This window comes from Labeo rohita, chromosome 10 (genome assembly GCF_022985175.1).
Source record: "Labeo rohita strain BAU-BD-2019 chromosome 10, IGBB_LRoh.1.0, whole genome shotgun sequence".
Classification (NCBI taxonomy): domain Eukaryota; kingdom Metazoa; phylum Chordata; class Actinopteri; order Cypriniformes; family Cyprinidae; genus Labeo; species Labeo rohita.
This window is the reverse complement of record NC_066878.1, coordinates 1227351-1242987: the sequence shown is the minus strand read 5'-3', so window position 1 is coordinate 1242987 and position 15637 is coordinate 1227351. Positions and strand designations below refer to the sequence as shown.

Sequence of the window (15637 nt, the reverse complement as noted above, 5' to 3'; positions counted from 1 at the left end):
CATGGTAGTCCCGAGGATGATCTGTTTTTTTTTGTGTCAGAAAAGATCAATGATGCGAAAACTCAGAGGCCCAATTATAGTTACGATTTATTTTCTACATGTACCATTGCTGCAGAGATGATCCTCCATAGAGCTGTTCATTAAAGGTGTGAAATAAACACACAACACACTACACTGATGCAACAGCGTTGTGACATTTCAATCTTTTATTTTTAGCCCTCCATGAGCATAACAGTAAGCCAAACAAGCCCATCAGGCCCAAATGCAGTACAGTGAAAACCACGAATAAATGATGACAGTTTATGCAATTACTGATTTCCTTTTCCTCAATATTATTTATAGTAGTAGTAGTAGTAGTAGTATTTAAATTATTCAATACAGAGCTATTTATACTACAGCAAAGAAGTTTAAAGTGTCAGTATTTTGCATCAAGTACCTCTACTGTATATTTAGTGATGACATGGTTGGTAACAGCCTGGCTTTCACTGTTATGGTGAAGACCCCAGTGTTTCTTATTAATTACCTGACTAATCAAGGTGAGGGGTGGTTCAGGAAAGGTCTGGGAGTCAGGACTGGAAAAAGGGACACCCAAAGCGCAACAACGCTCATGTCGATGCGCTGCCCACAAGGCTATCGGAGCCATGTGTCGGTTTTTGAAGTTAACAGGGAGGAGAATGACAGTTCACAACAATAAAATAAAAGTCTATCTACTGGCACCTTCTCCATTTTTTTCTTCTTGTTTTCTTGTTGAAAACACGGTTCACTACATAGGATTATAATGTAAAAAAAAGTGTGCACATAGTACAAAAAGAATAGAGTGGTGGCGCTGTTTCGAAAACTAGTGTAAACTCACACAGAAGAAGACATTCCAGTCTTCCTAAGAAGTATTCCAGGAGAGACAAGAATGTGTTCTTCTTGTCATTGTATCTGAGAACAGAAGGCTATTCTGACATGTTTTTAATACAATTTCTATAAATTCTCCACTGAATTATGTGATGTGGAGAAGAGCACAGTCCGCTTTCTTACACGTGCGCGAATGTTACATGAGTCAGAGATCTCTAGATCTTCCGTATTAAAATAAAAAATGAATGAAACATTTTTCTAGTGTTCTACACATGAATTATGTAAGCAAATAGACAAATGATTGTGTTAGATTTTATATATTTAGGGATGTCACAATACTCAATATAATATTAAACCGTTCGATACGACATCCACGGTTCAATACGCGCTTGTGAATTGCAGTTTTTCGGTTTTGCATTTAAATAATTTCCTTGTTTTGTTTCTCTCGAAATTTGCTGTGTGTGTGCCCATGATTTCACGTGCTGAGATGAGGAAACGCCTCCCTGCTTGTATTTAAAAAAGCAACACACACACACTGTATGTCGATTATGACTTACTAATATCATTATGAAAATCATTATGAAAATACTCGAGACGGCTTGAAGAACACAAATAAAATATATATTATTGCAGACGAGTGTTTATTGTCCTTACATTTCATCATTCAAAACGTTTAACGTTATGCCTTTATCCATATTAGAGAAGCTTGAACCAAAGAGTATAGAATACCAAGACGCAAAACTCTGATGCTTTTTTGGTAACAGCCACTAGGTGGCGCTTCGGTAGGGCGGCCGCCATTTCGGAGTGAAAATGCCAACTGGACAACCACACAGAAGCAGACAGAATGACAATGAAAAAGAAGTCAAAGTGGAAATAAAAGAGCACAATGACTGCAGGAAAGTAGTGTGTGAGACGAAAAAGTTAAAAAAGTCACTTTTTTTTTTTTTGACGGATCAGAATCCATCACATCTTACGCACTTAAAATTGGCGAATCTCACAAACAAATAAGAAAACGCAATAGAAAATTTCTCAAATCAGTAAATTTTATGACTATTACACTAAATGTTGTATTGTATTATCATATTTGTTTTATGTTATCAGTTGTGGAATCCAACCATTAATTATACATTTGAGGCAGTTTTAGCCTGTTTTATTGAGTATTTTCATTTTCACTCAAAAGAATATTAAGCATACATTTAATTATCCACGCTTTTTCCAGTGTACAGAGGTTACACAGTTACACAGTCATTTGTCATACCCACTATTTGCATGAACTGATGATTTTCAGAATTACCTAAAGGTAATCAGCTATGGCACCTAAAGTATGCATCAGTACATATAAATATAAACATATGCTTTTCTATTACCTGCACTGTTCGCAAGCCTTTTGTTCCTCTAATAAAACCCTAATATTTCAACAAATCGCTGATCAGATATCAACAATCATGTGCTTTACCCACATGGCTATACATGCCCCAGGTAAACAGCTGGTCATGGCAGACGTGTACTGCCTCTGTACCCACTGAAATCGACGAGAATAAACCAGAGCACAGTGTTCAACATTTGTGGTGAGTCCTTGTTACAACAGGTCAGACAATCAGACCACTTTAAATTAAGGAAATTAATATCAAATTGATAAAATGTCATATACTATAATAAATACAATAGGCTCTGCAAGTAGCAGTGCTGGTGGGCCTGTATCATGGTAGTCCCAAGGGTGATTTGTTTCTTTTACAAGCGTCAGAAAAGATCAATGATGCGAAAACTCAGAGGCCCAATTATAATTATGATTTATTTTCTACATGTACTATTGCTGCAGAGATGATCCTCCATAGAGCTGTTCATTAAAGGTGTGAAATAAACACACAACACAATACACTGATGCAACAGCGTTGTGACATTTCAGTCTTTTCTTTTTAGCCCTCCATGAGCATAACAGTAAGCCAAACAAGCCCATCAGGCCCAAATGCAGTACAGTGAAAACCACAAATAAATGATGACAGTTTATGCAATTACTGATTTCCTTTTCCTTAATATTGTTTATAGTAGTAGTAGTAGTATTTAAATTATTCAATACTGAACTATTTATATTACAGCAAACAAGTTTAAAGTGTCAGTATTTGCATCAAGTACCTCTGCTGTATATTTAGTGACAACATGGTTGGTAACAGTCTGGGTGTCACTGTTATGGTGAAGACCCCAGTGTTTCTTATTAATTACCTGACTAATCAAAGTGATCTCATGATAATTTGTATTTGTGTCTATTTTACATAAAATGTGGTTCTACAAAATGTAAAATACAAAATATATTTTATTTATTTTATTTTTTTCCCCTGTATGTGTTTTGTATGCAGCTAATTTTATAGCAAAGGATGTTTGTGACAATAAGCAGTGTGGTGTTATTAAACATACAAAGAGTGCAACTATAGATCATAATCAGAAGTTATTACAAGTACTCAGTGATGGTTTACAGTGGGTTTTAAGCAAATACATTAATAATCAGATACATTTTCAAATGTGGCATGATGTTAATTTTCTATTTATATTTTAAGATGTTTTCTTGTAAGCATTATAGATAGTTTGTGTTTCTGGCATAGAACCAAACTTTGTTTAACTTATATATTTATTTATATATATTTATAGCAGCAGACAATGTTAAATCAATATACAAGATAAAATGCATTGTTGGTAGACGCCACCTAGTGTGCAGGCGTGTGTTAAACAGTGTTAAAGCACAATTCGTCTGCGATTCGCCTCGCGTTTTCATGTCCCACTCAGTGTGGAAAGGCCTTAAAATGGCTAGGTTTAAGTTTGGGGGCAGGTTAAGGGAGCTTAAAATCCAAATCACTTATTGATAAAATGACAAAAATGTATATTTGCTATAAAATAGGCTATAAAATATGTTTGTGGGTTTGAGGGGTCTAAATTTCTAAATCGCTTATTGATAAAATGATAAAAAGGCATTGATATGAGTATCTTAATGATATAAAAAATATGCAAATATTTTACATCTTAGCTAAAAATACATAGCTATTTGTAAGTTTTAAACAATGAAATATGTCTAAATTGTACATTTAAGCATCGATAAAAACATACAAAAATGCATGTTTTGTGCTTGCAAATGTTACATATTAATACCTACATATATACAATGAGACCAGGCTGGACTAATCCACCACGTTTTCATACTGAAAATATATGTCAAGGTTTGAGTATACATGGTCAACTGGATTAACCTGCTTTGTGGATGTTCACCTTTTCTCTTCAATAAAGCTGCAATTAGATCTGTACCTATACTGTCCTTGCAAAATGTGATAATAATAATAATAATAATAATAATAATAATAATAATAAATAAATAAAAAGAAACACTTTATAATGCTTATGCATTTGTGGTTATAACTTTAAAGATTATGATTATTTATAACACACAATGAACACCACATTAAATCTTATTTTACATTTATAATGGGCTTTACATCTTGACATTGTTTATTTAAGATCTGCACAGTATCTTACTACATCTGGTTAGGTGTGGAGTGTTATTTGAGTGTTCCCTGTAAGGCTAATATTAATATTGATTTGAGCTAGTTAATAATTTCAGCTGAAAAAATGGCAATGTTTATATGTTAGGTTACATTTTATTTTGATTGCCCCCTTAGTTTACGGACTATAGTCGACTATAAGCAACTTAGCAACTACATGCCAAGTAACTCTCAGAGTATTAGTAGGCTTATGTTAAGGTTAGGGTAGGTAGAATGTTGTTGTACTTGCAAAGTTACTTATAGTCAGTTTGTCTTTTGGGGAACCATCAAAATAAAGTGTCAGCACATATACTAATATGTATATTAGTATACTACATGTACTACTAATACTATGACTGCTAGTTGCAGAGTTACTAATCAACAGATGACTAAAGGGTACCATCAGAATAATCAAACTGATATTACAGTAAAAATAGTTCAAACCAAATGTGTCATATTAGACATTGATCTGATCTTATGGCTGTTTGAGGAAACAAAATATTATTATTATTATTATAACTATACTTATAAGTGGTCATTGATTGCTTTAAGTGAAGTAGTATATGAAAGATGGCAAGATATGAGACTTATAATACATTATAACTATGAAAAATATAATCCACTGTAACTTAAGTGAATGTTCATTGTGTTATAAATCATCATACTCTTAAGCTATAACCACAAATAAGTAAATATTATAATATATTAAAAAACATTCTTATGAATATTTATAAGATGATATTACAAATTATAAGGTTTTTTATAATGCATTATACATTCATTAAGAATGCCCTTATAATTATTAGAAATGTGGGCTTTATTGAAAGTATTACCAAAAACACTTTAATCACAGGAAACATAGAATTTGTCATTAGCACTGATTTACTCATGCCAGATTAACAGATTAAATGTAATTGTTCACTTTTAACTTTAACTTTAAAAAAAAAAAAAAAACATCACGTTACTTAGATTTTTCCTGTTAATGTGCTTATGATAACTAAAAGACATCTGCTATGTAGTATGTCCACGTCCAATTTAGAGGCCAAAAAAGCAGGGAAAAAATCTTTATATATTCTTTTGTTTATGAAAAAAAATTCAAATTAAATCAACCTTTAAAAATATCCATGAGAGATGATGCTGGCTCCAATATTTTAAGAGTTAAGATGTGTTTAACTGATATTTTAAACCAGCTGTAAAATAAAGCATAGATAAGAGGATTCAGACCTGAGTTAATATACAAAGTCCATAAAAGAAATGTCATTGTGGCAGAAGAGATTACAGCAGTACCTGTTACAGACAATATATAGAACGGAATATAACAAAGCAGATAAACTGACACAATGATTCCTAATGTCAGAGCAGCCTTACGGTCAGATTTCCTCCTCACTGATCCCTCTATTACACATTTACCACCTTTTATCAGAGAGTTTATAACTTTCACTTGATGATTAACAACATAAAATATTCTCAAATATGCAGTGATCATCACACTACAAGGCAACAGAAAGGAATACATCACATCAATGACTCTGCAAGTAAAACTAACAGTAAAGGTACACTCTCCATAACACTGATCTGTTCTGATTGATGTGTCAAAATACTTGTTGCTGATTGTAGTGGCAGTGTTGTAAACTGAAGAGAAAAACCAACAGAGGCAAATGCTTAGCAAAGTTTTAGTCATTGTTATTTTCTGTGGGTACAGTAAAGGGTGACACACAGCCACATAACGATCAACAGCAATTAAAACTAAATTACTTAGAGAGGTTGAGCCGAGCAGTCCCATGATTATTATAAACAGTCCACAGAAAGCATCTCCAAAGTACCAACACGTCTCAATCAGCCTGGTGGCCTCTACAGGCATGACAATAAGTCCAATAAACAGATCAGCCACAGCCAGAGAGAGAATGAGCAGGTTGGTTGGAGTGTGAAGCTTCTTGAAGTGAGAGATGGAGATGATCACCAGCAGATTCAGAAACACAGTCCATGCTGACAGCAATGAAAAAAACACATACATGATATTGTATTCATGCCTGGAGCGTTTTCCCTTGATACATGATGAGTTGATGGCAGGAAAGCAGTATTGAGTGTCATGATTCTCTGTCTCATAGGCCATGAGTGAATCTCCTCCTGTTAGGAGTTTGTTCTGCTCTCACTGTCCTTTTTATTTATACAGTGTCTCGATTAGACTGACCAACCCATCTACCGCCCACTCCGATGCTGCATAATGATTTTTTTCATTCAATAATTCCTCAGTCACAGCATATCAATCGGGCCAGTGGTTCAAATTTTAACAGGCCCGGTCAAAATTTTCACTGGCCCTGCTACACAAAAATAAAATAGTTGCTGTTATCATTGTTTTTGACCCATATTATCTCTTATTTTAATAAATAAGCTTATATGACATTAAATTTTACATACCAGTTGTACAATTCTCTAAACCTATTAGCCTGATATAAAGTACAAACATTATTTGTTTGTTTGGACAAGTTCAGGAGCCATTAATGCAAGATGTTCCAACACGGTGGAATTCCACCCTTGAGACGATCAAGCGTGTGAGGCGCAACAGAGACGCACTGCACACAACGCTGTCTCAGCAGAAGCACAATCTGGCACTCCCAACAAATGCTGAATATGAGTAGTTGGCAAAGCTAGAGAAACTGCTGGAGCCATGCAGGTATGGTCTACAAAGATAGCGTGTTCATGAATTGGCATACAAGTTCTTTTAAATGTCACTTTGTATTTAAGAAACACATGCCCTTAAATGTAATGTGATTAAGAACTTTAAAAGTGTGTAATCTGAGTTAAATGAATCAGTCATGAATTATTTATTGCTCTGTTTCTGTCTGTCTGTGTGTATGTGTGTGTGTCTTTGTCTGTGTGTCTTTGTCTGTCTGTCTGTGTGTGTGTGTGTGTGTGTGTGTGTGTGTGTCTGTTTGTCTGTCTCTGTGTGTGTGTGTGTGTGTGTGTTTGTCTGTCTGTGTAGGTACATCACTGAGCTCCTTGGTGGGGATAAGTATGTATCCTGCTCTGTGGTTCTACCTGCCCTGTGCCACCTCCAGCACGCGATGAAGATCTCAGATGATGATCCTGCCTATATTGTGCGATTCAAGGCTGCCTTCACCAAGTACCTCAACCAGCGGAGGGAGAATATAAACCTGCAATGGCTTAAGGTATGTTAGACTGACCAGAAGATAACTGCATTGTTTGACCATTATAGACTCTTAAGCCAGTAGATGAGGTCAGTGAATAGATGAATGAGTCATGAAGAAATATGGAGGTTGGATTTGGAAAGTGAAATTTTTATCAATCAATAATTATTATTTTTTATTCATCAAAGGTGGCGACTGCTCTAGATCCACGATTTAAGGACCTCAAGTGCTTGCCCAGAGCAGAGAGGGAGCCAGTGTGGGCAAAGCTAAGTGAGTTGGTGAAGGGAGAAGAACCTGCTCTGCAGCCACTCGGGGAAGAGAACCCTGAGCCACCCAAGAAGAAAACAGCCCTGCTACTGATAGGATCAGACTCAGAATCAGATGAGGAGACACTAGAAGACAATACTGTGGAGAGGTACAAGGCAGAGCACAGTGCCAGTCTAGATCAGTGTCCACTGAAGTGGTGGTCGGAGCACACTGCTGTCTATAGTAAGATGGCCCACATTGCCCGTAAATACTTGGGGACTCCTGCCACAACTGTCCCATGTGAGAGACTTTTTTCATTAGCAGGCCATATTGTGCAGAAGAGGAGATCTAGTTTTTCACCAGAAAATGTGAACAAGATGGTCTGCCTGAGTGACTGGTGGAAGAAGGAGAAATAGTGCTTGAACTGATTGACACAAAGCTACTGACTGTAAACAGTTCATCACGACCTCTTATGTAGGCCTACAGTTCAAAATTCATGTTTAACTGAATAAACAGTTGGTAAACACAAGTACATCTTATTGAACATAATTTATTTTCATCATCAATTATCATAGTAGAACAGCTTTCTCAAGCAGTTTGTGATGCATTTTGGAAACAGGAGATGAGCCCCTGGTCTAATGCGCCACCTGGCTTGAGAAACCTGTTCTCAAAGACTAACTTTTAGTCATTATTTGGGTAGCACACATATTCTGAATGCCTTCGGCAGAATTCAAATGAGCCATTTTAATCTAGATTAATCTAGATTAATTCCAAGATTACAGTGAGATTAATCTAGATTTAAAAAAAATTATCTATGCCCACCACTAACATATATTATATATATATATATATATATATATATATATATATATATATATATATATATATATATATATATATATATATATATATATATATATATATATATATATATATATATATATATATATATATATATATATATATATATATATATATATATATATATATATATATATATATATATATATATGGGTCATTCCAGCTGGAATCATCAAATTTTGGAAAAGTTCCCCACCTGACCCCCTCAGATTTGTCTGAAAAAATCTATGTGATGGGTAGTATGCCCAATAGATCATATACAAAATTTCAAATCTCTACTGTGCGTACTTTTTTCACAAAAAATCTGTAAAAAAGTTTGTTTTTTTACCCCGTTTTGGCATCACAGTCTGAGTGACCATGTTCAGACTGAAATATCTCCAGAACTATTTGTGCCAGGTCCATGAAATTTTCTGGGCTAAGAGTCCTAGTCCAGAACTGCATGAATTACAACTCACAGCATTGTTACTGAATTTACACCTGAATGCTGGCCCTCTACTTTTCTTTGAAACTATTACTTTAAGGGTTTTCAGATGTCCATAGAAACCTCAATCTTCAATGTATAAGCATCAAACTTGGTAAATGGTCTGATATGTACCATGTCTTTCACATCCTTTGACATCAGACAATAGAGTCTGATGGATGTTGAGATATTAAGGTCCAAAAATGGAAAAAAACTATTTACACCAATGTTCAGAGCAATATTTCCCATGAATGACACTAGGTGTGAACATAAAACTTGTTTTTTTGAAAGAGCATATTGTTATTGATAAAATATAAAAAAATTGGGATGGGGTTTTGCCTAATTTTTCTGTAATGATTTTTTTAAAACTCAGAGTTTCATCACTGATCCTATTGTTCAGTTTTGCTATTCAACTTGGTATGGGCATTTCAGCAGAATTTATTAATGTTCCACTTATACAAAAAATACAAAAATACAAAAAACATACTTCCAGACATGAGTCACTTTAATAATGTATACCACCAACACAAATAAATGTGTAACATAACAGTTACTGAAAGTTGTTCATGAAAGTGTCTGAATCCACAGTTTCATTTTCTTTTATGACATAGCATCGTCCAGTGGAAGTAACTGGCACATCAATTTTCATTATGATGTGCTGGAGAGGCACCCAACAGACATCTTCCCTTTTGGGCCAAAAGTAGCCTCTAGCTGGGCCATGGAGATGCAAAAAAAGCACTTGAATGTCTTGCTCTGTGTCAGAGACGTCTCTGATGATACCAGCCCACCACTGTCGGTCATACACACAAGTAACATATTGTCCTGGGGCCATATCTGTGATGTGAAGGCCTTGTTCAACTGGGTCAACCTCAAAGTTGACATGGAATCCTGGTGTTCCTGATACTCGACTGACCTCAAAATTGATCATTGTTGACTGATTGACTGATTGATTGATTGATGCTAGATCTCATACCACCTGAATATTATTATTTCTAATCAATATTGCCCTCCTTTCTCAATGAAAATGGATGTATTATTCACTGGATTGGGTGGAACATCAAGATTAGGTACTTATGTTGCATTTCATTGAATGTCGGTAGTCGGTGAATCCGAGTTAGTTCTCCCGATGTCCGTCGTAAATGTGTTCCATTGTAACAGTTGGCAAAAATATGGATGCCTATGGACTGAACTGGCCTGAGTGTGTGTTTCGGACCCCCAACTTAAGTGGCCGTTCCATTGCACTTTCCTGAGGTGGAGGTCGGATTTCCCCGAGTCCCGAGCACAGTGGAATGCTGCATTATAGCATTAATTTAGGCATATGAGTTCAAAATAGCTGGTACTACAGTAGTTGTGAATGTCACACAACAATGATTTTTTAAAAAATTATTACAGAAAAATGAGGCAAAACCCCATCCCAATTTTTTTATATTTTATCAATAAGAACATGCTCTTTCAAAAAAAAAAAGTTTTATGTTCACACCTGGTGTCATTCATGGGAAATATTGCTCTGAACATTGGTGTAAATAGTTTTTTTTCCATTTTTGGACCTTAATATCTCAACATCCATCAGACTCTATTGTCTGATATCAAAGGATGTGAAAGACATGGTACATATCAGACCATTTACCAAGTTTGATGCTTATACATTGAAGATTGAGGTTTCTATGGACATCTGAAAACCCTTAAAGTAATAGTTTCAAAGAAAAGTAGAGGGCCAGCATTCAGGTGTAAATTCAGTAACAATGCTGTGAGTTGTAATTCATGCAGTTCTGGACTAGGACTCTTAGCCCAGAAAATTTCATGGACCTGGCACAAATAGTTCTGGAGATATTTCAGTCTGAACATGGTCACTTAGGCTGTGATGCCAAAACGGGGTAAAAAACAAACTTTTTTACAGATTTTTTGTGAAAAAAGTACGCACAGTAGAGATCTGAAATTTTGTATATGATCTATTGGGCATACTACCCATCACATAGATTTTTTTCAGACAAATCTGAGGGGGTCAGGTGGGGACCATTTGATGATTCCAGCTGGAATGACCCATATACATATAAAATATTAACGAATATTCGTGGGGAATCGATGTGTAAGATCGTTATGATTTAGACTGATTGCATGGGGTGCAGAGTGACGTCGCTGTTCGTAAAAAAGTTTTGTTTTCGTTATATTTAAGCAGTGGTCATAGTTACATGATTTCTTTTAACGGCACAAACTGGCACAAATCGAGCACAAACGAACGGCACCGGTTTGGAGAGATTTGGAAGGCATGAGGTGGAGAGTGACATCACTGCCGCATATTGTATTTGTTTTTTCTAAGGAAAGGAATTAGATACAATGTAACGGCACAAACCGGCACAAATCAAGCACAAACGAATGGCACCGGTTTGGAGGGATTTGGACGACATGGGGTGGAGAGTGACGTCACTGCCTCAAATTGTTTTTGTTATTTCTAAGAAGGGGAAATATATTTAACATTCATTTCAACGGCACAAACCGGCACAAATCCAGCACAAACGAATGACACCAGTTTTGTGTGATTTAGACAAACTGGGGTGGAGAGTGATGTCACAGCCCCGAAAATATTTTGGTTATATCTAGGGAAGGAAAACAGATACAGTGTTTATTTTAATGGCACAAACGGGCACAAATCGAGCACAAACGAACTGCGCTGGTTTAAAAAAAATATTGTTTAATATCTTAAACACCAAACCAGCACAAACGTTCGTTTTTGCAGCACAAATCAGCACAAACGTAGCACAATGGGGTCATCGGATGCTAAGTTCACTTTTACATGTTGTTTGAACAGTAATGTGTGTTGGCAGTGTATGTACAAATCTTCCCTATATTGATAAAAATCCATGCAGTGGCTCTTAATTAATCTGTAAAAATAATTTTTTTTTTTCAAATCGAGCCATTCTCAGATGCCTGTCGTTGTGGCATCACACCCACAGAGGCCGCTCCCACGATAGTTGATTGACATGAATGTCTTACCTCAGATCAGCTGTAACAGTCCGACCTCTTAGTTTCAATGTCGGAGCAGGGATGTAAGTTAGACAAGAATATCTCTGACTGAGTGATTAAGGTGTTGTGTTGCTGAATGTAATAATGAGCGTAGTGGTCGTCATTTACTCCCAGACATCTGAGCCTCTGAGGATGCAGTGAATTACGTTTGTGAAGGAACGCGCCTCCTGATCTACATATATCCATCTATGTTTGCGCAAAACATTCATGACCCAGCTTCACTTACAGCAGAAGTAAGTAAGGTTTTTAAAAAAAAAAAAAAAAAAAAAAAAAAAAAGAATCATATCAACTTGTGGAAATTGGCCATCCTTAATGACCCCTTTAAAAATGTCTCAATGATCTGCTTTTCGAGAAATATCATAGTATCGTGCTATTCTATTAGCGCCTCTAGTTCTAGCGCCTCCATCTCGCCACATACATTCACATGAGTGTTAATTCAGTGGTTACACTCATAGGACACTGCACTTATTCACAATCACAAAAGTACATTATTTGCTTTAAAGTCTTGCCGGTTAAACATTTCAAATGTGTGCGGTTCTGACGTGTACTTTTCCACATTAACAAATGGCCAAACAGCGCCTAATTACTGATACACCGTCCTCACGATGCATTACTTTGCAAAGCTAGACAGCGAGCTAACACGAGGGATGAAACTGCAATAATGCTTCAAGGCGTAACTTTTCTTGAGTTTAACTGCAATTTCCTTTTTCCCTTTTTGTATTGCAAAACTGAAAATACAGACCAAAATAGACCTCAATATACACATAACAAGCTAAACAAAACAAACTACTGGCAGGTAAAATATACATAAAGGCAACAATGACACTTTCTTAATATGAAAATAATAACTTTCAGTCACTTATAGACAAATAGTGTCCCAAGAGCAACGTAAAGAGAAAACTTAAATGCACCATCTGTCTAGCCTTGTGCTCTGGCTACTCCTTGCTTTTAACTAAACAAAATGGCTGAACAGCGACCAGATGGCAGTGTTCCTTTAAAAATAACTTCAGAATAAAAGTCCTGATAAAGCCATAAAGAAGGCAGCACACTCCCCACCTGGCACTATCCCTTAGTGCAGGGGTGCTCAATCCTGCTCCTGGAGATTTACCTTCCTGCAGAGTTCAGCTCCAACCCTGATCGAACACACCTGAACCAACTAATTAGGATCTGAAGGAGCACTTGATAATTACAGACAGGTGTGTTTGGTCAGGGTTGGAACTAAACTCTGCAGGAAGGTAGATCTCCAGGGGCAGGATTAAGCACCACTGCCTTAGTGCCATCACTCATCCTGAATATTAGGAACACAGTCTTAAGTAGTCTGACAGAAAAACTATGATTTCCGTTACTGCCCTCAAGAAGGTTTTAACTGTTCCTTGTTTCGCAACTTTCACTTTCGCCTTGCATACCTTTGCATCTCGACTTGGAATAGTGTTAACAATAAGTCCCATTGCCCATTCATTTCTCTGTACCTGACTATCTTTGAGCAGTACTACATCTCCAACTTTTATGTTAGGTCTGTTCTCTGCCCGCTTTCTGCGGCTTTGTAGGGTGGACAAATATTCTCCCCGCCATCGCTTCCAAAAGGTATCTGTCAAGCATTGGACTTGCTCCCACTGATTCTCATGGAGGTGCAACGTATCAAAGTTTCCAAGAGGGGCTGCCAATGAATTCATCTTTTGGGTTAGAATCATTGCTGGGGTAAGAACTTTTGGGTTTTCAGGGTCTGTAGATACTGGCAGTAACGGTCTTGCATTAATGATAGCCATTACCTCTGCCATCAAGGTGCTCATCAAGATGACTTCATGAGTGAGTCTACCAGGCCCAGTCTTTAACAACATGGCATCTAAAATATGTCTGCTTAACCCAATTAGTCTTTTTCATAAGCCCTCCATGTGATGAATGTGGGGGACTGAACAGCCATGTACACCCCTTTTCTTTCAGGTAATTTTGTAGGAATGGATCATCAGCGTCTTTTCTTAGTTCTTTACATGCCAAGGACCAAAAACATTAGGTCCAGCACTGGTGAATGGTGGTTCTTGAGCAAGTTTGCCTTCAGGTAAATCTGCCATTTTTTGGCACTCTAACCGTCCTCTCAGCTTACGACATGTCACGCATTTATGAATGACTGTAGACACTGCACATTTGCTACCAACAATCCAAAACCCTGCGGTTCGTATGGCTCCCTCTGTAATATGCCGTCCTTGATACTGTACCTGCTTGTGATAATATCTCACAAGGAGGATGAAAATGTGATGGGTTCTTGGAAGAATGAGAGGGTGTTTTTCCTTCACGCATACATCGGCATATGCAACCTCCAATTTTGAGTAAGCCATTTTCATCCACAACTGCATTGAGGCTCTTGAGAGGACCAGGGAAAGGGTTCCGAGCTCGGAAATGCCCCAAACCCAGAGAACCCCCCTAGGTGTAGTGAGAACTCGGAGTGACTTTGCTTTTAACTAAACAAAAAGGCCCAACAATAACTTCAGAACAAAAGTCCCGATAAAGCCATAAAGAAGGCAGCACACCTGAACTAAGTTATGTATCACATTTGATCGCGCTAACACTGTCAAAACACACAAGGTTTACATATAAACACAGTTATGTCTAAAGTGAAAGAAAAAAAGTGAGAGGAAAAACAAATGCGTGCAGCTCTTAAAGGATGTAATAATACGACAGTACTAAACATGCTGCCGCTTGCCATTAAAGGGACAGTTTACCCAAAAATGATAATGCTGTCATTATTTACATGTTGCCCCAAACCTGTATTAATTTCTTTCTTGTGCTAAACACAAAATAAGATATAATGAAGAATGCGGGTAGCTGGTCCCCATTGATTTTAGTAATAGAAATTATCAAATAGATAATGTTCCGATTACTCGATTAATCAACAGAATAATTTACAGATTACTCGTTACTATATATATATATATATACACACACACACACACACATATATATACACATTTATATACATGTATATATACAGTACTGTGCAAAGGTTTTAGGCCACTAGTATTTTCACCAGCTAAAAAATGGTTTAAAATAAGTTATTTTTATCTTTTGCTGTAGTGTGTCAGTTTACATTTCCAAACATTCTGTTTGCCATTAATTGTAATAATCTAGTGAGATTTTTGTTTGCACAAGGAGTCTGACAACAGCCAGTGCTCCACACAGACATCTGATCTCACCATCATCCAGTCTGTCTCTGGAATGACATGAAGAAACAGAATAACTGAGACAGACTAAATCCAGAAGAACTGTTTCAACATCTCCAAGATGTTTCAAGTAACCTACCTGCAAAGCTACCTGAAAAAATACGCACAAGTGCACATAGGGCAAAAGCAACTTTAAATGGAAAGGATGGTCACATCAAATGCTGATTTAGTTTAGTTAATAGAAGTTCACAGACAAAGAAAGTCTATTTATCACATTGTTTTTGACAGCATCCTCATTTTATGTACCTAATTGCCTAAAAAATTTAACAGTACTGTAGCTTTGTAGGTATAGGTCTCTTAAAGCATCTTGGAGATGTT

General features: G+C 36.5%; 1 protein-coding gene across 1 annotated transcript; it reads right to left on the bottom strand.

The window, feature by feature from the left end:
* Window positions 1-5472: 5472 nt before the first annotated feature.
* LOC127171884 (trace amine-associated receptor 13c-like) lies at window positions 5473-6534 on the bottom strand. The gene has a single exon (XM_051120823.1). The coding sequence runs from the start codon at window positions 6478-6480 to the stop codon at window positions 5473-5475; it is 1008 nt and encodes a 335-aa protein (XP_050976780.1). The 5' UTR covers window positions 6481-6534.
* Between the last annotated feature and the right edge of the window lie 9103 nt (window positions 6535-15637).

Coding starts and splice junctions, on each gene's coding strand:
- LOC127171884 (XM_051120823.1), bottom strand. CDS start 6,480: ATGGCCTATGAGACAGAGAATCATGACACTCAATACTGCTTTCCTGCC.